This window comes from Mizuhopecten yessoensis, unplaced genomic scaffold (assembly GCF_002113885.1).
Source record: "Mizuhopecten yessoensis strain PY_sf001 unplaced genomic scaffold, ASM211388v2 scaffold5459, whole genome shotgun sequence".
Taxonomy (NCBI): Eukaryota; Metazoa; Mollusca; class Bivalvia; order Pectinida; family Pectinidae; genus Mizuhopecten; species Mizuhopecten yessoensis.
In genome coordinates, this window is record NW_018406060.1 from 178,624 (window position 1) to 201,131 (window position 22,508).

Sequence of the window (22,508 nt, forward strand, 5' to 3'; positions counted from 1 at the left end):
ACGACGGACGACGGACGACGACGGACAAAAGGCGATCGCAATAGGTCACTTGAGACTTTGTCTCAGGTGACCTAAAAACACTTAAGTAGTGACAATTCACAGAGGGGAGATAACTCTAACAGAAACCGCCTGCAATGTTTAATTTCCTTTTGATGTTTCTGTTATAAATGTAAATATCTTCAGATATAATTAAAGTGGTAGTTAGATAACGGTGGTGGTTAATCTTATAGATATGGTCTAGTTATACATAACTGATAGTTGCAGATGCCCCGCAAGGCAGGTTTGACTAGTTATAGATAGATGCTATAATTGTTATAGGCAGGGGGATGAGGGCAGTTGCCTAACTTAAGTGGCTGCTGGTCTGCTATTTCTTTCATCAGATATGATTATGCCGACTGTTACATGAATTTGTGGAAGGGCCACGGTGGCCAAGTGGTTAATATTAAGCGACTGACATTCTGCTACCACTACATGTAGCTCCTTTCCACCAATTGGTCACGGATTCGAGACCTATGTGGGGCAGTTGCCAGGTACTAGCTAGCCATAGGTAGGTGGTTTTCTCCGGGAACTACGGCTTTCCTCCACCACCAAAACCTGGCATGTCCTTAAATGACCATAGCTGTTAATAGGACGTAAAAATACAAATAAACAAACAAACAAATGTTATATGGTGCTTGTCAAAAGTATCTCTCAAACATTGATGGAGCCCGGAATTAGTCCGTGGTTGGAGTGACCACACTCCCCGATTCCACGCCATACCGATCCACTACTTAATGTTTGATGACTTCTGACTGCACGCTGAAAGGAAAAGGAAAAATAAACCTTGTAAAACATTTTCTAAATATATTTTAATCTTTCAATGTGAAATGAAAAATTAATATATATATACAAGGGGTATGAAGTAGAATCTATAATTAAATGGTCCTAACATGTAATTTTGTATGTCAACTGTCGCATTAGTGATGTTTGGTTTGGCTCATTTACCCCTGAAAGTTTATAATGAACTATTCGAACCTTTGAACTGGAAGAGTTCAAATGTGTTTCCATGGGTGAATGAGTTAACACAGGGCAAACATTATCATAATTATGTACTGAGATTTAAACAGTAAGAATAGATCAACATCAATTGATAAAATATCATACAGTAAAACCTTGATATAGTGCCCCTAATTTCATTTGTCACCTCATTTACCGCTGACATATTTTTATATACCTTTTCTCATTTAATTAATAATCCATATATACATTTCTCTCAATTTATCGCCAAACCCCTTTATAATGCCAAAATAACTCTGGACAAATAGTGACAGTATAATGAGGTTTTACTGTACTCCACAAAAAGTACATTCACTCACCATCACTTTTTTGTCTATCAAAAATATATTGTATACAAACATATATTTTTTGTGTTTCTGTGTATACTTGAATTTTTATTTCTGTGTATACATATATTTTGATATGCCTCTGTGAATACTTGCATTTGTATGTCTCTGTATATACTTGTAATTTTATGTCTCTGTGTATACTTGTATTTTATGTCTCTGTGTATACTTTTATTTTTATGTCTCTGTGTATACTTGTATTTTTATATGTCTCTGTGTATACTTATATTTCTATATGTCTCTGTATATACTTTTATTTTTTATGTCTGTGTATACTTGTATTTTTATATGTCTCTGTGTATACTTGTATTTTTATATGTCTCTGTGTATACTTATATTTTAACATGTCCCATCACTCGATTATTCCATCATTAGAATACATTTAGTTATCCTTGAATATTCTATCTTTAGAATATATTTACCCAACCTTGATTATTCCATAATTAGAATATACTTAGCTATACATGTATCCTTGAATATTTCATACTAATAAGAATATTTATCTGCCCTTCATTTTTAATCACTAGAATATTGACCTCAAGTGAATTTGTATCAGGAATATAGGAATATAACTTTGTTATCACTAAAACACACCCACCAATCATTAAGTATGTAATTACTTATACTATAACAACTCTGGGTAAATATGGCTTATAACTCTTTCATCCCTATTTAACTTCAGTAGACTCTACCATCATTGATCTGGATGAGTCCATAATGGTCTACAGTGGTGAAAGGGTTAAATCATAACAATAAATACTACTTCAAACAATTTCAAAGCAGCTGCTGTATCAACATACCGGTACATGATTGTGTTATTTCTCAAATCACACATCGATAATTATCTATACTACATACAATGTAGTTAAAAGTACCATCTACCAGTAAATACATAATCTTTAAAAATAACAAAGATGACATCAACAGGTAAGATAAACAGAATCTTTAACAATTGTAAATTTAATTTTCCCAATAAAAAACAAGAGTACAGTGAGGCGGAATAATATACGCCCATCGAATACCGTATAGTGTTAAATACATCATCAAATACTGAAATGAACAAAGGGCAATAACTTTTTCAAAAATCGTTGAATCAAAATTCTTTTGAGGGAGACACAACTTCATATCACGATTATAATGTATACCAAGTTTCAAAGAGATTCGTTGAAAAATGTAGGAGGAGATTGCCAGACAAAAATAAAATCCTGAAATAAACAAAGGGCAATAACTTTTGCAAAAATTGTTGAATCAAAATTCTTTTCAAGGAAACACAACAATATTTCATGATTATTTAGCCTACTAAGTTTCAAAGATGATAAAGAGAATCTCTGACCTCTAGTTATTATATTCAATATTAGAATAACAATACATGTAAGATAAATAGAATCTCTAACTTCTCATACAATGTACATGTATAGTAATACATTTTCTCAATAGAGAGGTGGTGATGTTCTGGGTCTGATCTGCAGGCAGAGCTTAAAAAATGCACACTGTCAGCGTTTTGTAACAAATAATTAACAATTATGCAAGAATAATGTATCTTTTTTTTTGAGTGTCCACTAAATAATATAACATATATCCTAATCTATCCTAGATGAATTGACCGTCTGTTACAAAGAAAAAATGCAAACTAGTACTTGTCAGCATTTTAGTTTCGGTCAGGCACGTCTGGACCTTCCTGAGATCAGCCTGGGTTCAGATCTGAGCCTGTCGCTTTCTTTTCAGGTTCAGTTGGTTGAAACGGTTGAACCAGATATGCGAAAGGGGTGCACAAACCCGACTATGTAAAGCTTATTCTAGATTATAGCATCTCTTCATTTAGTAGCTTTAGTTCAGTACCCTGTAATGTTCTAAGTTTAGTAATATTTACTTTGTGGAGGCACGATAGTCTAGTGGTAGGACGTCAGGCTCCTAACCGAAGGGTTGTAGGTTCGAGTCACAACAAGGCTCTGTTTTGTATCTTTGAGCAAGATATTTTACTCTGCTTGTTCCAGTCTACTCAGCTGTAAATGAGTATGTGGTTGGGCAGTGCTAGAATGGTTGAATGCTAGCTATTAGTGCCGAAATGGAAGCTCCAGCTGTATGCTCCCCAGGACAAGTGGTCTCTTAACACAGGTGGTTTCTTAATGGAGGTGGTCCCTTTAGCAGGTTTGACTGTATACTAATTAATTATTCAATGTAATGATGGGTGGTCAGGTGATGCAATGGATAGCTCACTTGCCTTTCACCAAGGCGACCAGGGTTCGATTCTTGATTTTTTACCAATTGGAAAAACAATCAATAGATTTGACCTTTGAGCACATTTTATCACAGTGACCTTTTGGGGCACAAGCCTAAGAATGCTATGTGACCAGTCTGTCATTACACACCTACAAAATGTACAAAGTATCAAAATGAAAGGTTGTTCACTACCAAACAGACATTCCTGTTTGGAAACATATTTGACCTTTGGCCTCTCATTATGACTTTTACCTGAGAGTGTCATTGGACCCACAATCAGGTAATGGCATAAAGTGTCATAACAAAAATTTGATAAAGTCAGAAGTTAAGGCTGGACAAAGTGTAAACGGATGCAAGGACAGACAGTTACTAATATATACAGGCCTCTTCCTTCCTTCATGTTTATAAAAAAACACTTTCCGAAGTCACACAGGAACTGCAGTGTATTTGGGTGGCCGGGTGGCACAGTGCATTCACCTTTCATGAAGATGACTGGAGTTTGACTCCTCGATTGAATGTGAAAAGGTATTGGGTTATCTGCCCGCCCACCTGGGTATTCTATGGGTACCTTCAACATCATAAACCCCCTATGCACTTTCATCCACACCATCAAGAGTGATAAATACAAGTTGAAATAACTTGTGTTGTAATTGCTGTAAAATTAATTAAGTTTACTTACTAAGTTGTATTTTTTATTTTGACTGACACTGTACTGTTTCAGTTACCTAGAATACATAGGTATTATTAGACTGGCCCCCGTCTCTAGAATATTGAATAATTAAGAACAAAAATCAACTCGAACAAATTTTATCATTTGGATGTCTCATTCTAAGTTCTAAACTAGGGGGAGATAAGCTAGTAGTAAAATGCAGCCAAGAAATTCTCCATAAAACTTAGGGGCTGGTAGCCAGTCTGAGGTATTATATGGAAGGTGTCGGTTCTTCACAAACAAAAAAGTCTATATATATAAACAACTTATATGCAAATGTAATATACAAACAAAATACTGATAAAATCTTTATTTTTATGAGGGTTTTTCATGTCTAGAAATAATGGCACTGAAATATTACAAAAAGACTGCCCCCATATAAAACAATATCTCATATAATTTACGCAAATTAAAAAAAAAAAAAAATTGTCCTTGATAACTTTCATGCTTATACATATGGATTCTTAACAGCAGAGGTAATTATATGGTGAACAAAAGGTAGATAAAACATGTTAAAGGAAATGACATGAAATGAACAAACAGGTAAAAGACAAACGTCAACTTGAATAGTAAAGTGGCTATGGTTAGTTATATCTTTTTGAACAAGACAACAGTTTTAATATAGGTTAAAATTGTAAAGATATTTAATCTTTTGAAAAGAGATTTGGGATTTGTTATAGATTTAGGAGGCACGGTAGTTTAGTGGTAGGACGCCAGCCATGTGACTGAAGGGTTGCGGGTTCGAGTTACGGCACGGCACTGTGTTGTATCTTTGAGCAAAATACTTTACTCCGCTTGTTCCAGTCTACTCAGCTGTGAATGAGTACGTGGTTGGGCAGTGCTAGAATTGTTGAATGCTTGCTGTGAGCACCAAAATGGCAGATATTGGCTGGGTGCAAATGCCCTATAACCACGGATAATAATTTGTGAACCGCTTTGAGACGAACTACAGAATTGATTGTGATAAAGCGGTATATAAGAACCTCAAATTATTATTATTATTATTATATATTATTATTAATTTTTTCTCTTGTTGGCTGAAGGTCATTGCAGTCTAATAACAAGTGTTTTACTGTAAACGGTTTGTGACATGCTACGCATTGAGGCTGATCTATGCGCTTCAATAAATAAGAATAGGTAATGTACTATAAGTGACTCATCCAGAGATGGGCGAGGACAATCTTGTCTCAGCGATTTTCTCTGTAGCTGGGACACCACTCAAACCCATTTTGCATTTTACAAAGTGCAGTTTGTTGTCTACGTGTTAATTCTAATTATTTTGCCACTTTAACCTTACAAAATTTGTTATCAATGGTTTAAAATCTGATAACTGACAACGTGATGTTTATTTATTTCACAACGTAAATGATATAAAATTACTGGAATCCAAACCCACTACTAAGCAGTGCTAATTAAGATTGCAATGGAAATTGTATAACTTCATAAATAAGCCAAAGACAGTTGGAATGTAAATATAGCATGATCAATGATCACACAGCCGGCCCAAACCGTTGCAGCAATCTGGTTGCTGTTTATGTCATGAATCTGCTCAACAAAATCACACAACAATTATTCATATTCAAACTGATGCATAAACGTGAATATATATAAAACGATTTTCAATAGTACATGTTTACAGGTAATACATTTCTATGAAATTTCTCGCGAAATTAAAAAATATCATTTTTTTCTTCTACATAATCAACTATTATAACAGACATATATCATGAAAATATGTTTGACATTGTCACCTTGAATTTCTATTGAAGTTATAGTTGTCTTCTTGAATAACAAAATTATAGTGAGCATGTTGCAGTATTTGGTTCTGATGTAAACGTTTTGTCAACTCACAACTCCCAACCCTTTCACCCCTATGTACATGTAACTTTAATAAACTCTACCATGTCTTGATCTGGATAAGTCCCTCATGGGCTATAGTGGTGAAAGGGCCAAACTTTAAAATTCTAGCCAATGAAAATTAATCAGAATGTTCACAAAATTTGTCCTCAAATAATCATTGTAAAACCTCACACATCCATGGATATAGTTTCCGCATTTTTCAAAATATCTTCAAGGAAAATTTTGCATTTCTATATTTTCAAGCTGACACTAACCCGGCTTTGAATGGGCCCTAGTAGACATCTGGACATATCGTGTGACTAATGGTGCATTCACAGCAACATGGTATACTATACTGTTAGCTCAGGCGATCCCCTGTATCGGCTTAAAGCGCTTCCCCCCAATTGCGGTCCCACCCACATACTCCCTCTTATGACCCTGTACCAAGCCCTCAGAGGCTGGACCACAACTCCCAACCACTCCTCCTCCCAAGCCCCACCCCATATCCGGTCGGCCAGAGATGGAGCCACATCTCTTTAACTCTTCTCTTCCCATGCCCCTCCCCACATCCAATCCATCAGAGATGGAGCAACATCTGTTGACTGTTTCTCCTCCAATTCCCCTTCCCATCTCCTGTTCTTCAGAGGTGGAGCCAGTACATCTGTTTACTTCTTCTTCCGTGCCTCTCCTTTGATCTTGTCCATCACAGATGGAACCACATTTACTGACCACTCTTAGAACATGCATCCTTCCATTATCCTCTTCGGGTATACTTTTAGCACCATTTTTTTGGTCAGGTACAAAAACATCCTCTTTCTCCAGCTTGGAGTTTTCTGAAACCTCGGAATGCCTCGACGCTATTTGACCTTCACCTTTGAGGTGATTTAACTCAATACTGGTGCCCAGATCCCCTATGGGGACCTCCACACCCACATTGGACATTCCCGATCCCCAGCCTTGCTTTGTGATCTTGCTGTTGTCAACATTGCTACTAGCATTGAAACTGTTAACATCACGACTCTGTGACGGGATTCTGTCTGTCTTCTGGTCTGTTCGCTCCTCAAACAGTAGCGTAAGTTTCCGAGTCTGAAATTAATATACATGTTATTAGAACTAAAATAAAAAAGATGTTCCAAGAAGAGTCAATCAGAAATCTATAACAAAACTTATATCTCAAATTACCAAGGCTGTATTATTTGTCCTGCAGGACTTATACTTTAGAGTCATTTAATTATCACTTTTCTTCATTTCAAATTGTAACAAGAGCCATTCTAGTTAGATACAATTTTTCTATAATACCACAATTTTATATCAAACTGAAAAATAAAAAATAAAATTTAAAAGAATGTTTTTTAACTGAAACAGTCAAATATTATTATAACACTTAACTTTTTAAGGCAGAGAGTCCCACCACTTTTCTACTGTATAAAAATTACTGTGTTTTTATGCTATCTAACTATATTTATACAAAAGCACTTTTAAGCTGCAGGCCTATTTAGAGAGTTAGGTAAACATTTCAAGGTCAGCCCCAGCAGTGTTGCAAAAAAAATATAACATAGCATATAATATCATGACTCAGGTAGCACGGTATAGATATTTTAGACTCCTGCTTTACAATCGTCGAAAAAAGGAAATTAATAAATAATTTAATGTTTATACATAATTTAATATAAATCATAATATGTAATTGTAATTGTACATCTTTGCTGCAATTAATAAGCCAGCAACCCTTAGTCAAAACCAAAAACCCCCCAAAAAAACTGTTCTTCTTCTTTTGATAGCTTTTTAATTTTAAATTAATTAATCTGAGTAGCCCTTTGAACATTTTTATTCATTTCATACGGTCGTTATGTACGCGAATTCACACACTGCTCTGGTAGTGACACAGTCGAATGTTCCAGGACGAAGCTGCTATGGAATAAGAAATTTGTCAGCATCCCTTAATTGTACAATTAGACATAATGGATCCTGAATATGTTCCATGTTTCCAGACATTTTAACGGCTGTCATCAGACTGTCATCTTGCTGAACTACTATATATATGCAGAGATAACTAAGCAGAAGAAGGGAGAGATGTATAAATATATGACCATATCTTACCTGTTCATCTATACAGCTAAACTGCCATGACCACGAGGCGTTGTAGAGAAACTGACGATGGTCAAACCTATTGTCGTCTGGACTGTAAGATTCGGCATGATAGGATGGGGTCAAGGTCGTCATCTTGTGACGGTTGATGGCATAACATCGGAAGAAATGCTTCACCTTCTGGGCAATCTGTTGTTAAATGAACCAAACTTCAATATGAATGACAAGTGCTGATTGTCATGTGGGAAGGGGGAGAGTCACAACAAAAGTCCCCAAAACATCTCTCGCTGTTGCAAATGAACCTAATGGAAGTTACAGTGGATTTCGCAGTAACCTTACACACCTGCAACTAAATTTAAGCAAATTCTGTCATTATCTTTCAACCAATAACTGGCCGTGGCGACAGCCATGTTGGATGACCATTCCAAAAAGGAAAATCATTTGCACACTGCCTTCTCAAATACAAACACTCATGTAAAGTTTTGTTAAATCCTGCCAAATAGTTTAAGTAAAAAGTTGCCAAATCCTCACTAGCAGAAGAAAGTGGAAAAATAAGAAACTTCATTTTGAAGTATAAAATAAAATATTTTCCAATATTAGCAGACATTCTGCTGACTTAACTATAGCATCTTTTAACATGTTTCAGAGAACAGATATCAGAATCACCTTTGTGAAGTAAGGATAAAACATTCAACTGAATCATCGACTCAATTACCTGTTCAGTTGAATACCCACCTGTCCAGGTGTTGTGACTTTGCTGAGCCTTACCTGTTCAGTTGAATACCCACCTGTCCAGGTGTTGTGACTTTGCTGAGCCTTACCTGTTCAGTTGAATACCCACCTGTCCAGGTGTTGTGACTTTGCTGAGCCTTACCTGTTCAGTTGAATACCCACCTGTCCAGGTGTTGTGACTTTGCTGAGCCTTACCTGTTCAGTTGAATACCCACCTGTCCAGGTGTTGTGACTTTACTGAACCTTACCTGTTCAGTTGAATACCCACCTGTCCAGGTGTCGTGACTTTGCTGAGCCTTACCTGTTCAGTTGAATACCCACCTGTCCAGGTGTTGTGACTTTGCTGAGCCTTACCTGTTCAGTTGAATACCCACCTGTCCAGGTGTTGTGACTTTACTGAACCTTACCTGTTCAGTTGAATACCCACCTGTCCAGGTGTCGTGACTTTGCTGAGTCTTACCTGTTCAGTTGAATACCCACCTGTCCAGGTGTTGTGACTTTACTGAACCTTACCTGTTCAGTTGAATACCCACCTGTCCAGGTGTCGTGACTTTGCTGAGCCTTACCTGTTCAGGTGAATACCCACCTGTCCAGGTGTTGTGACTTTGCTGAGCCTTACCTGTTCAGTTGAATACCGACCTGTCCAGGTGTTGTGACTTTGCTGAGTCTTACCTGTTCAGTTGAATACCCACCTGTCTAGGTGTTGTGACTTTGCTGAGCCTTTACCTGTTCAGTTGAATACCGACTTGTCCAGGTGTTGTGACTTTGCTGAGCCTTACCTGTTCAGTTGAATACCCACCTGTCCAGGTGTTGTGACTTTGCTGAACCTTATGATTACCTGTTCAGTTGAATACCCACATGTCAAGGTGTTGTGACTTTGCTGAACCTTATGATTACCTGTTCAGTTGAATACCCACCTGTCCAGGTGTTGTGACTTTGCTGAACCTTATGATTACCTGTTCAGTTGAATACCCACATGTCAAGGTGTTGTGACTTTGCTGAACCTTATGATTACCTGTTCAGTTGAATACCCACCTGTCCAGGTGTTGTGACTTTGCTGAACCTTATGATTACCTGTTCAGTTGAATACCCACATGTCAAGGTGTTGTGACTTTGCTGAACCTTATGATTACCTGTTCAGTTGAATACCCACCTGTCCAGGTGTTGTGACTTTGCTGAACCTTATGATTACCTGTTCAGTTGAATACCCACATGTCAAGGTGTTGTGACTTTGCTGAACCTTATGATTACCTGTTCAGTTGAATACCCACCTGTCCAGGTGTTGTGACTTAGCTGAACCTTATAATTACCTGTTCAGGCGAATACCTGTTTGCCCAGGTATGAACCAGTTTGGAGAACCTTATAATTACCTGTTCAGGAGAATACCTGTTTGCCCAGGTATGAACCAGTTTGGAGAACATGCTGTACGGACCACATTGTTTCTGCTTCCTTAGACGACCATATATAGACAACTCTTCGTAGGTCATCCCCATGTCCTCCTAAAACAGGGAAAGCTTTTTATTTTAGATTCTGTAAATGATATTAACTTTATTAATTATTTAAAGTTCTGAAATAAGTTGTTTTGAAAACAGCACATGGTCAGTCTTTTCTAATGTATTTCATCCTTTAAGATGTGTTTCAGCCTTATCTGATTGTTTCAGCCTTAATTATCTGATGTGTTTCAGCCTTATCTGAGGTGTTTCAGCCTTATCTGATGTGTTTCAATCCTGCCAGATGAGCTTTAGCCTTTATCGTGCGTGTAAATCTATCAAATCAGTTGTTCTGGCCACTTTTTTTTCTGTGCTTTTTTTTATATTGTGTTTCAGTCTTGTCTGACTTATAGTGTTTCAGTCTTGTCTGACTTGTTTCAATCCTTAAGACATGTTTCAGTCTTGTCTGACTTATAGTGTTTCAGTCTTGTCTGACTTGTTGTGTTTCAGTCTTGTCTGACTTATTGTGTATCAGTCTTGTCTGACTTATAGTGTTTCAGTCTTGTCTGACTTATAGTGTTTCAGACTTGTCTGACTAATTGTGTTTCAGTCTTGTCTGACTTATTGTGTTTCAGTCTTGTCCGACTTGTTTCAATCCTTAAGACATGTTTCAGTCTGTATTTAAAAGATGTGTTTCAGTCTTGTCTGACTTGTTTCAATCTTCAAGACTTGTTTCAGGCTTGTCTGAAGTACCAGGTAATTCAACTTCTTCAAGTTCCTTGTCATTCTACTCATCTTGCTAGACTGATGGTACTTTAGTTTTGCTTACCTTCAGATTTTTAAATCTTAATTTTTCCCCCATGTTTTCTCACAAGTATTTCTACACATTAGACATTATAACAAATGAGAATTATTCATCAGGACATTTTGGCTTATGAGGCCTATCTCCATAAAGATAAGGTTATAACATCTACTGGTCGTGGTCTAGTGACATTGTATTACATTCTGATCATCTGACAAGTAATTACCTCAGTTAATAAACACAGCCAGGCAGAACGAAAAATTGATCAGGTGATCGAACACACAATGTTTAGGCAGAAGACCGGTAAATTATGTTAATAAATGAACCATAACAAAAAATCAATATTGTTTTCATCAAGATATAGGTAGCCCTTTCCTACTTGGGTTACTGGGTTAATGAGTGATTAATAGGTTACTAGACTTCCACAGAAACAGTCCAACATAGATTATTAAGTTAATAACAGGTTAATTAGTTTGTGCCATCTGGCCCGATCTAACTAGTCATACTCAGGTAACTAGGTTAATGAGCGGTTAATATGCTATCAGACTTCCACATACAGTTCTGCGTGGATTGTTTGGCTTTTGAGAGCTTAACCCATTCACCCCTAAAGACCCTGCACGACTGTACATACAACATGTCTGTCTGACCCTGTACGACTGTACATACGCCATGTCTGTCTGACCCTGTACGACCGTACATACAACATGTCTGTCTGACCCTGTACGACCGTACATACGCCATGTCTGTCTGACCCTGTATGACAGTACATACGCCATGTCTGTCTGACCCTGTACGACCGTACATACGGCATGTCTGTCTGACTCTGTACGACCGTACATACGGCATGTCTATTTGACCCTGTACGACTGTACATAGAGCAAGTCTGTCTGACCCTGTACGACTGTACATACGGCATGTCTGTCTGTCCCTGTACGACCGTACATACAACATGTCTGTCTGATCCTGTACGACCGTACATACGGCATGTCTGTCTGACTCTGTACGACCGTACATACGGCATGTCTATTTGACCCTGTACGACTGTACATAGAGCAAGTCTGTCTGACCCTGTACGACTGTACATACGGCATGTCTGTCTGTCCCTGTACGACCGTACATACAACATGTCTGTCCGACCCTGTACGACTGTACATACGACATGTCTGTCTGACTCTGTACGACCGTACATACGGCATGTCTATTTGACCCTGTACGACTGTACATAGAGCAAGTCTGTCTGACCCTGTACGACCGTACATAAGCCGTGTCTGTCTGACCCTGTACGACCGTACATACGACATTTCTGTCTGACCCTGTACGACCGTACATACGCCAAGTCTGTCTGACCCTGTACGACCGTACATAAGCCATGTCTGCCTGACCCTGTACGACCGTACATACGCCATGTCGGTCTGACCCTGTACGACCGTACATACAACATCTCTGTCTGACCCTGTACGACCGTACATACGGCATGTCGGTCTGACCCTGTACGACCGTACATACAACATCTCTGTCTGACCCTGTACGACCGTACATATGCTATGTCTGTCTGACCCTGTACGACCGTACATATGCTATGTCTGTCTGACCCTGTACGACCGTACATACACCATGTCTGTCTGACCCTGTACGACCATACCTACAACATGTCTGTTCTGACCCTGTACGACCGTACATACAACATCTCTGTCTGACCCTGTACGACCGTACATACGACATTTCTGTCTGACCCTGTACGACCGTACATACGACATTTCTGTCTGACCCTGTACGACCGTACATACCGCATGTCTGTCTGACCCTGTACGACCGTTTATACAGCATGTCTGTCTGTCCCTGTACAACCGTTTATACAGCATGTCTGTCTGATCCTGTACAACCGTTTATACAGCATGTCTGTCTGATCCTGTACAACCGTTTATACAGCATGTCTGTCTGACCCTGTATGACAGTACATACACCATGTCTGTCTGACCCTGTACGACCATACCTACAACATGTCTGTTCTGACCCTGTACGACCGTACATACAACATCTCTGTCTGACCCTGTACGACCGTACATACGCCAAGTCTGTCTGACCCTGTACGACCGTACATAAGCCGTGTCTGTCTGACCCTGTACGACCGTACATAAGCCGTGTCTGTCTGACCCTGTACGACCGTACATACGCCAAGTCTGTCTGACCCTGTACGACCGTACATACGACATTTCTGTCTGACCCTGTACGACCGTACATACGACATTTCTGTCTGACCCTGTACGACCGTACATACGACATGTCTGTCTGACCCTGTACGACCGTACCTACAACATGTCTGTCTGACCCTGTACGACCATACCTACAACATGTCTGTTCTGACCCTGTACGACCGTACATACAACATCTCTGTCTGACCCTGTACGACCGTACATACGACATTTCTGTCTGACCCTGTACGACCGTACATACGACATGTCTGGCTGACCCTGTACGACTGTACATACAGCATGTCTGTCTGACCCTGTACGACCGACATACAGCATGTCTGTCTGACCCTGTACAACCGTTTATACAACATGTCTGTCTGACCTTGTACGACCGACAGACAACATGTCTGTCTGACCCTGTACGACCGACATACAACATGCCTGTCTGACCCTGTACGACCGACATACAACATGCCTGTCTGACCCTGTACGACCGACATACGGCATGTCTGTCTGACCCTGTACGACTGTACATACGGCATGTCTGTCTGTCCCTGTACGACCGTACATACGGCATGTCTATTTGACCCTGTACGACTGTACATAGAGCAAGTCTGTCTGACCCTGTACGACTGTACATACGGCATGTCTGTCTAACCCTGCACGACCGTACATACGCCATGTCTGTCTGATCCTGTACGACCGTACATACGCCATGTCTGTCTGCCCCTGTACGACCGTACATACGGCATGTCTATTTGACCCTGTACGACTGTACATAGAGCAAGTCTGTCTGACCCTGTACGACCGTACATAAGCCGTGTCTGTCTGACCCTGTACGACCGTACATAAGCCGTGTCTGTCTGACCCTGTACGACCGTACATATGCCATGTCTGTCTGACCCTGCACGACCGTACATACAACATGTCTGTCTGACTCTGTACGACCGTACATACGGCATGTCTGTCTGACCCTGTACGACCGTACATACAGCATGTCTGTCTGACCCTGTACAACCGTTTATACAACATGTCTGTCTGACCCTGTACGACCGACATACAACATGTCCGTCTGACCCTGTACGACTGTACATACAACATCTCTGTCTGACCCTGTACGACTTTACATACAACATTTCTGTTTGACCCTTTACGACCCTACATACGCCATGTCTGTCTGCCCCTGTACGACCGTACATACAGCATGTCTGTCTGACCCTGCACGACCGTACATACAGCAAGTCTGTCTGACCCTGTACGTACAGCATGTCTGTCTGACCCTATACAACCGTTTATACAACATGTCTGTCTGACCCTGTATGACCGTTCATACGCCATGTCTGTCTGCCCCTGTACGACTGTACATACAGCATGTCTTTCTGACCCTGTACGACCGACATACACCATGTCTGTCTGACCCTGCACGACCGTACATACAGCAAGTCTGTCTGACCCTGTACGTACAGCATGTCTGTCTGACCCTGCACGACCGTACATACGCCATGGCTGTCTGACCCTGTACGACTTTACATACAACATTTCTGTTTGACCCTTTACGACCCTACATACGCCATGTCTGTCTGCCCCTGTACGACCGACATACAACATGTGTGTCTGACCCTGTACGACCGCCATACAACATGTCTGTCTGACCCTGGACAACCGTTTATACAACATGTCTGTCTGGCCCTGTACGACTGTACATACGACATGTCTGTCTGACCCTGCACGACCGTACATACGGCATGTCTGTCTGCCCCTGTACGACTGTACATACGACATGTCTGTCTGACCCTGGACAACCGTTTATACAACATGTCTGTCTGACTCTGTACGACCATACCTACAACATGTGTGTCTGACCCTGTACGACCGACCTACAACATGTCTGTCTGCCACTGTACGACCGACATACGGCATGTCTGTCTGACACTGTACAACCGTTTATACAAAATGTCTGTCTGACCCTGTATGACCGTTCATACGCCATGTCTGTCTGGCCCTGTACGACTGTACATACGGCATGTCTGTCTGACCCTGGACAACCGTTTATACAACATGTCTGTCTGCCCCTGTACGACCGTACATACCCCATGTCTGTCTGACCCTGCACGAGCGTACATACAACATGTCTGTTTGACCCTGAACGACCGTACATACGCCATGGCTGTCTGACCCTGTACGACTTTACATACAACATTTCTGTTTGACCCTTTACGACCCTACATACGCCATGTCTGTCTGCCCCTGTACGACTGTACATACAACATGTCTGTTTGACCCTGTACGACCGTACATACACCCTGTCTGTCTGACCCTGTACCACCGTACATACAGCATGTCTGTCTGCCCCTGTACGACTGTACATACGACATGTCTGTCTGACCCTGGACAACCGTTTATACAACATGTCTGTCTGGCCCTGTACGACCGTACATAAGCGATGTCTGTCTGACCCTGTATGACCGTTCATACGCCATGTCTGTCTGGCCCTGTACGACTGTACATACGGCATGTCTGTCTGACACTGTACAACCGTTTATACAACATGTCTGTCTGGCCCTGTACGACTGTACATACGACATGTCTGTCTGACCCTGCACGACCGTACATACAGCAAGTCTGTCTGACCCTGTACGGCCGTACATACAGCATGTCTGTAAGACCCTGCAGTACAACCACTAAACATTGATTTCCAGTAGATATGACCATTATTTAGTACATATACCCTTGCTGTATTGGTTCCCATGGTATGCATGTGTGGCAGATTTTAGTTGTACATAGGATTACTGTCACCTTCTATCTTCACACTAGAGGGAATTACCCTTTAGTTCAGGGATAAAGGATCTGACTAGGTAATCTGGGGTCATGGTTTTGATTCCCGGTTGAAGAACACTACTCTCTTTCCTGTTACAAATGGTGTCTGTGGCCCTCCCTGTTTGGTGACAGCGAGTTAGAACCTGAGTTGCTGTGGTGTTCGAGGAAGAAAACATTTAAAAGTGGGGGGTATTGTGGCAGATTTTAATTGTACATAGAATTACGATTGCCTTCTAGCTTCGCATAACAGGGAATTTCCCTTTAGCTCAGTGGTAGAGCATCTGACTAAGTCTGGGGTCACAGGTTCCATCCCTAGTAGGAGCACACTACTCTATTTCCTGTTACACATGTCTGGATCTGTACCACAACTTTCTCCTGACATATGCAACCACAAAACTACATGTAGTGTTATCCAACATCTTGTATTATTACATTTTTGTAGTGATGGCTCGTTATTTTAATACTTGCTTTTAAATTTATGCTTTAAAACTTTGAAATATCTACAAAGCAAGCAACCTTTATGGATATACTTGAATTTTGGGTAGCCAGAGTAAGTCCCAGCTGTGCTTTGTTATTTGAGGCAAATACAGGCAAAGCTTTATTTGGAGACAACCTTCAGGAAGGCATTACAGTGGTCACTTAGTGCAGGTGGTTTCTTAACACAGGTTCAGCAAGGATGAAAATAACTGACATAGGGCGTTTAAAAGGTCCCTCGTAACACAGGGGATCTCATAAAAGAGATAGTGCCTCTCTGGCAGATTTGACAGTACATATTTGTACAAGGCTAATTTTTTCCCAAACAGGACATTTGTTTATATCTTGTTGTTACTTACTTCATCCGTCTGAGCCAGTTGACCATTGGATAGAGGTTCCAACTCTGCAGTCGGAGGAGCATCGTAAATCCTGCAAAATAAATAAATCTCCTTTAATTTCTATGTTTTGGTAATTAAAGCCTTTTTTATATGTTCCATGAATCGCAATTTGACCTAAAGTAAAACTGAAGGTCTTGAAATTTTATCTTAATAATTGAAACTTTACTTCTGCCACATTCACAATTGTTAAACATTCAAAAGACACACAATTACATGATGATACCCTTTCATACACATAAACAAGAGGCCCAATGGGCCTGCATCGCTCACCTGGTATTAATCTCACACTTGTAATCTTAAAAGTGGACTAAAATACATCTACAGGCAGAATATCAGTGTTTGATTCCTAAGAACCTATTTAAAGATTTAAACATAATTTTTTATGACGCCTGTGACGTTGAATGTCAAACATGGACATTAGGTTGAACAGAGTTTATAGTCTTCCAACACAGCATGCATCTGGCAAAATATCATTACACTGGACCTTTTGATTATATAGAACAAATCATTTAAAGATTTAAACATATATTGACCACTGTGACCTTGAATATGGGTGAAGGTCATTCACTTGGTAGTCCTTCATCCCAGCATGTTAATGGCCAAATATCATCACTCTTGGCCTTTTGCTTGTTAAGAAGAAGTCATTCAATGGTTTTAAACATATTTGACCCCTGTGACCTTGAATATATATGTCAAGGTCATTCATTTGAACAAACTTGGTAGTCCTTCATTCCAGCATGTTACTAGCATTATACTAGGCCTCTTGGTTATTCAGAAGAAGTTGTTTAAAGGTTAAAAACATATTTGACCCCTGTGACCTTGAAAAAAGATGAAGGTCATTCATTTGAACAAACTTTTGTAGCTCTTCATCCCAGCATGCTACTAGCCAAATATCATCACCCTAGGCCTATTGGTTATTCAGAAGAAGTTGTTTAAATGTTTTAAACATATTTGCCCTCTGTGACCTTGAATATAAGTCAAGGTCATTTATTTGAACAAACTTGGTAGCCCTTCATCCCAGCATGTTACTGGCCAAATATCATCATCCTAGGCCTCTTGGTTATTCAGAAGAAGTTGATTAAAGATTTTTACATATTTGACCCCTGTGACCTTGAAAATTGATGAAGGTCATTTATTTGAACAAACTTGGTAGCCCTTCATCAAAGCATGCTTCTGGCCAAATATCATCACCCTAGGCCTTTTGGTTACTGAGAAGAAGTTGTTTAAAGTAAAAAGTTGACGCCGGACGGACGACAGACGCCGGACAACAGACGGACGACAGACGCAGCACCATGCCATAAGTTCACTTGGCCCTTCGGGCCAGGTGAGCTAAAAATGTGATTTGTGGTCAGTGTAAAGAGTTATCTCCCTTACACATAAAACCTGTGATATTGTGTTTTAAAAGTGTTAAGAGTTGTTACCCTTCCACATCAAACCTTTGTTTTGTACCAAGTCCATATTACAATTACCCTGCTTATTTTTATCCCACCATCATCAGATGGTGGGCAATTAAAAAAAACTTCATCTGTGGTCCATCCCTCCGTCCGTCATTCTTTCTGTTTGTCCTTAAACAATTCTTGTTAGTGTTAATTCTCAGCAAGTACTAAAGGGATCCCCCCCGGATCTTCTTCAAATTACACATGGAGGTTCCCCATGATCTCTTGTTATGCGTATAAAAAAATTGGGACTAATAAAAAAGCAAGATGGCCAACAGGCAGCCATCTTGAATTTTGAGAGTTAAAAGTTTGCTATTGCTATTTCTAAGAAAGTACTAGAGGGATATTTCCCAAATTTCAACTGAAGGTTCCATGGTCCGAAGAAAAGCATATAAAATGTTTGGACTGATCGAAAAATACCAAAATAGCCGACAGGTGGCCATTTTGGTTATCTTGAGTTGAAGTTTGCTAGTACTATTTCTCAGGAAATACCAGAGGGATATTTCTCAAATTTTACATGAAGGTTCCCCATTGTCCCTAGTATTGATTTTTTGGGACTGATAAAAAAACAAAGATTGCCACCAGACATTCATCTTGACTTTTGACAGTTCATTTTTGTTATCATGATCAATTTTTAAATGTATTTATGTTTCCCTTGTTAAAATTACCCCTGGCCCTAATGAGAATTCATCCACCATTGACAGCACTTCTAATTATGTAAGAATTACACATTTTTAGCATTCTGCATTATATTTATGCAATTCTTATAAAATAACATTTGTCATAAGGGCAAATAACATATGACATGAGGTTTAAGTAAATGAACAAGATTCCCATTTAGGATTTAGGATTTCCTACGTGGGACTGGGTATAATAGTAGGAAATGAAGAGCAAATAAGGTAAAAGATGATCTTTTGTAGATTTGATAATCCTTTCATGGTGGTTGCCTAGATCCTCTAGGATCTGGTTTACTTACAGCTTTCTGGTTGTGGACTTTTTAAAAAAGGAGAAAATGTCATAATGATGTAGCATAATTCTTTAAGTGTCCACCAGTATACCTGTGAAAGTATTACTGAGTATTTTTGTCAATGTTTCCCGAGTCCTTAGAAGCTAGGGCACCTGTATAACAGAGATCATTATGTTTTTTTTAAATATCTCTGCTACTGTTCAAACCAAGGAACCCTGGGTCGATCACTAGTCTTACACTCTGCTGAATGATCTAAAGAGAAATGAACCCTAGCCGAGTCTGTGGGGAGCAGCTAGTGTTTGTACCAGGGTGACACAAAAGGCCATCACTTTCACAGGTACATGTAGACGTTTTTCCATGATCTAGAGATACAAAGTGAATTGGTACCTGAATTAGTGCGAGTGAGTAAAATATGAAAATGTACTCACTTTTCAAGTGTGGTAAATCCAAACTTGGTGATACAATGTTGTATGAAGCTCCTCAAGTCGGTCTTGCTGATCCCCCCTATAGGATTGATATCGGCACTGGAGCAGTCGTATTTGGTCATGTATCCTCGTAGACTAGAAATGACCAATTCAACAACTCTCTTCTCAGAACTCTTTCAGTAATTGAGGAAAGCTCCATAAATTAACTTATATTTTGAAAGATGTACTTAGGTATTTATTTTTGAAAGAAAATAAAAGCTTAAATAGAAAAGAGATTGTAATAATTTATTCAAATACGTAAATCGTTATTTCTTTTACAAAATTGAAGTAAAGGAAATAATGATTTCCTTCACTTTCATTAATTTAAATAGTTTTTTTATACAACATTCTTAACTACAAAGACAAGTATCAATTTGTCAAACACCTGAAAACCAAACTGAAGTCTTTCCTCACCACACCAGAGGACAGTTCAGATCAACACATTAAGATGACCTTTCGACTATAACCTGTTGACCTACCTGTATCGTCTTCATTGGCTGACCCCAGCACCAGAAGACCTCCACACCTTCCTCTCACTCATCACACATGCATGATGACCTTTCCACTATGACCTGTTGACCTACCTCTGGTCTACATTAGCTGACCCCAGTACCCAAGTACTAGAAGACCTCCAGACCTTCCCCTCACCCACAACACCTGATGACCTTTCAACTATGACCTGTTGACCTACCTCTCGTCTACGTTGGCTGACCCCAGCACCAGAAGACCTCCAGACCTTCCTCTCGCCCACAACACCAACTGGGCAAACAAATAGGCTAGAACCATCCGCACCCGTGCCTACAGACAAATTAACATCACGTTTAGCGCAACCGACTCAAAGTGAGAACACAAAAAAAAATTTTTTACAAGAAATAAGTCGGATTTAGTGAATTAAACTAATAAATGTTATAAAGGATGTTCCATATTTTTGTGCTATCATGGGCTAATTCTCGACAAATAATAAATGTGAATTTATTATTTCGATAAATTTATGCCATGGTGAATGTACTTAGAATGTACTAGAAGTTCAGTGAAATCTAGTATAAAGTTGTCTTACTTAGCTCTATTGTTGATCAAGATCCCTTTATAATTGAAAATCAATACAATCTCAGACATTATAATGCAAACATTCTCCTAGACAAACATTATCAGTTTATAAAGATTTTACTGCTGACCAAAGTCTAATACATCATTTTAAATGAAAATGTTTATGAATATAAAGAAACTATATGAGATAATATAAACTGAGGTACAGGTTCAGGGCAGGACATAGACAAAGTTAGATAGAAGTACCTGCACATTTTGTAAAGCCAGGTTCTCCCTTGGACTTCCTCCCATGGCCTTGAATCTGGGCACTAGCTTCAATGTCGCTGTGAAGATGCTGAGAAAGGCTGCCACGGCAAGGTCTATACTGATTGTCAGATGGAAACTAGAGAAAACAGCAAAGGGAGGTAACCATACGTAAAAAGACATTTGGGGTACATTCGCGTATCCGGTTGAAACGGTTGAACCGGTTGAACCTGTAAAGAAAACGACAGGTACAGATCTGAACCGAGGCTGACCTCAGGAAAATTTGGCACGTGTAGATTGAGGGGTTCAGACGTACCTGACCGAAACTAAAATGCAGACTATTGCTAGTTTGCATTATTTCTTTCTAAAACAATGTCAAGCCACATGTAGTTTTTAAGAAACGTTATGTAATTCAGTGGAAGGATGAAAGAAGGGCATACTATTCTTGATACAGTGTTTTTTATTCTCCGAAACTGTGCATTTTCAGCTCTGCTTATAGAACCGTCCCAGTGCAGTGTTCGTTTATCGTGGAATATTTCTGCGCCAAAGGTACCCTTTCAACCGGGATACGCGAATGCAGCCTTGAAATCAAATGTCCTTACAAAAGCTAATGTAATTTGAAGATTGGTGATTAGCAAACATATTCAAAATAAAAAATAAATAAAATAGAAAGCAATGGGACAGCAGCTCGTTTTGGTTTCTTCAATACCCAAAGGCAGAAGACACCAAAGTAGTTCCATATTCTGCCCCACCTTAGCTGCTTCTTACAATTACATACAGGAAAATACAGCAGGCCTTTTTCCCTGCACCTACGGGAGATGACCTTGACCTACATACCTGCCGATCTGCTGAGCCAGCCCTGCAGCACGGTCCCTTGTCTCTTGAGAGCTGTTCTCAGATCCCATATAACAGGTGGTGAATACCTTGTTCGCGAGCTCTCGTGGGTCCTGAGGAACATATGCTCCGTCTCCGATGATACGCCGCACATCAGACAGCACCTTGGTATCTAAATAAATAATTAAATTTTATACAAATTGTAGAAACCGTTTTCATAATACACGTAATGTGATAAATATCTCTTTTTTTATTTGATTTAGTTTGGTTTGTTTGTGCCTTACGTCCTATTAACAGCTATGGTCATTTAGGGAACTGCCAGGTTTCCGTGGTAGAGGTAGCCGGAGTTCCCGGAGAAAAAACCACCGACCTGCGGCCAGTAACTGGCAACTGCCCTACGTAGACCCAGTGGTGGCGGGCTAGTGGTAGCAGAA

General features: G+C 39.8%; 1 protein-coding gene across 1 annotated transcript in view; it reads right to left on the minus strand.

Moving 5' to 3' along the window:
* Positions 1 to 5,318: 5,318 nt before the first annotated feature.
* Positions 5,319 to 22,508, minus strand: part of LOC110450691 (glutamine-dependent NAD(+) synthetase-like) — a 34,747-nt gene continuing 17,557 nt past the window's right edge. The window contains 8 exon segments of the mRNA XM_021498324.1: positions 5,319 to 7,236; positions 8,251 to 8,427; positions 10,341 to 10,469; positions 17,045 to 17,114; positions 19,915 to 20,046; positions 20,642 to 20,748; positions 21,244 to 21,379; positions 22,078 to 22,246. Coding sequence (XP_021353999.1) covers positions 6,514 to 7,236; positions 8,251 to 8,427; positions 10,341 to 10,469; positions 17,045 to 17,114; positions 19,915 to 20,046; positions 20,642 to 20,748; positions 21,244 to 21,379; positions 22,078 to 22,246 — 1,643 coding nt within the window. The 3' untranslated portion in view covers positions 5,319 to 6,513.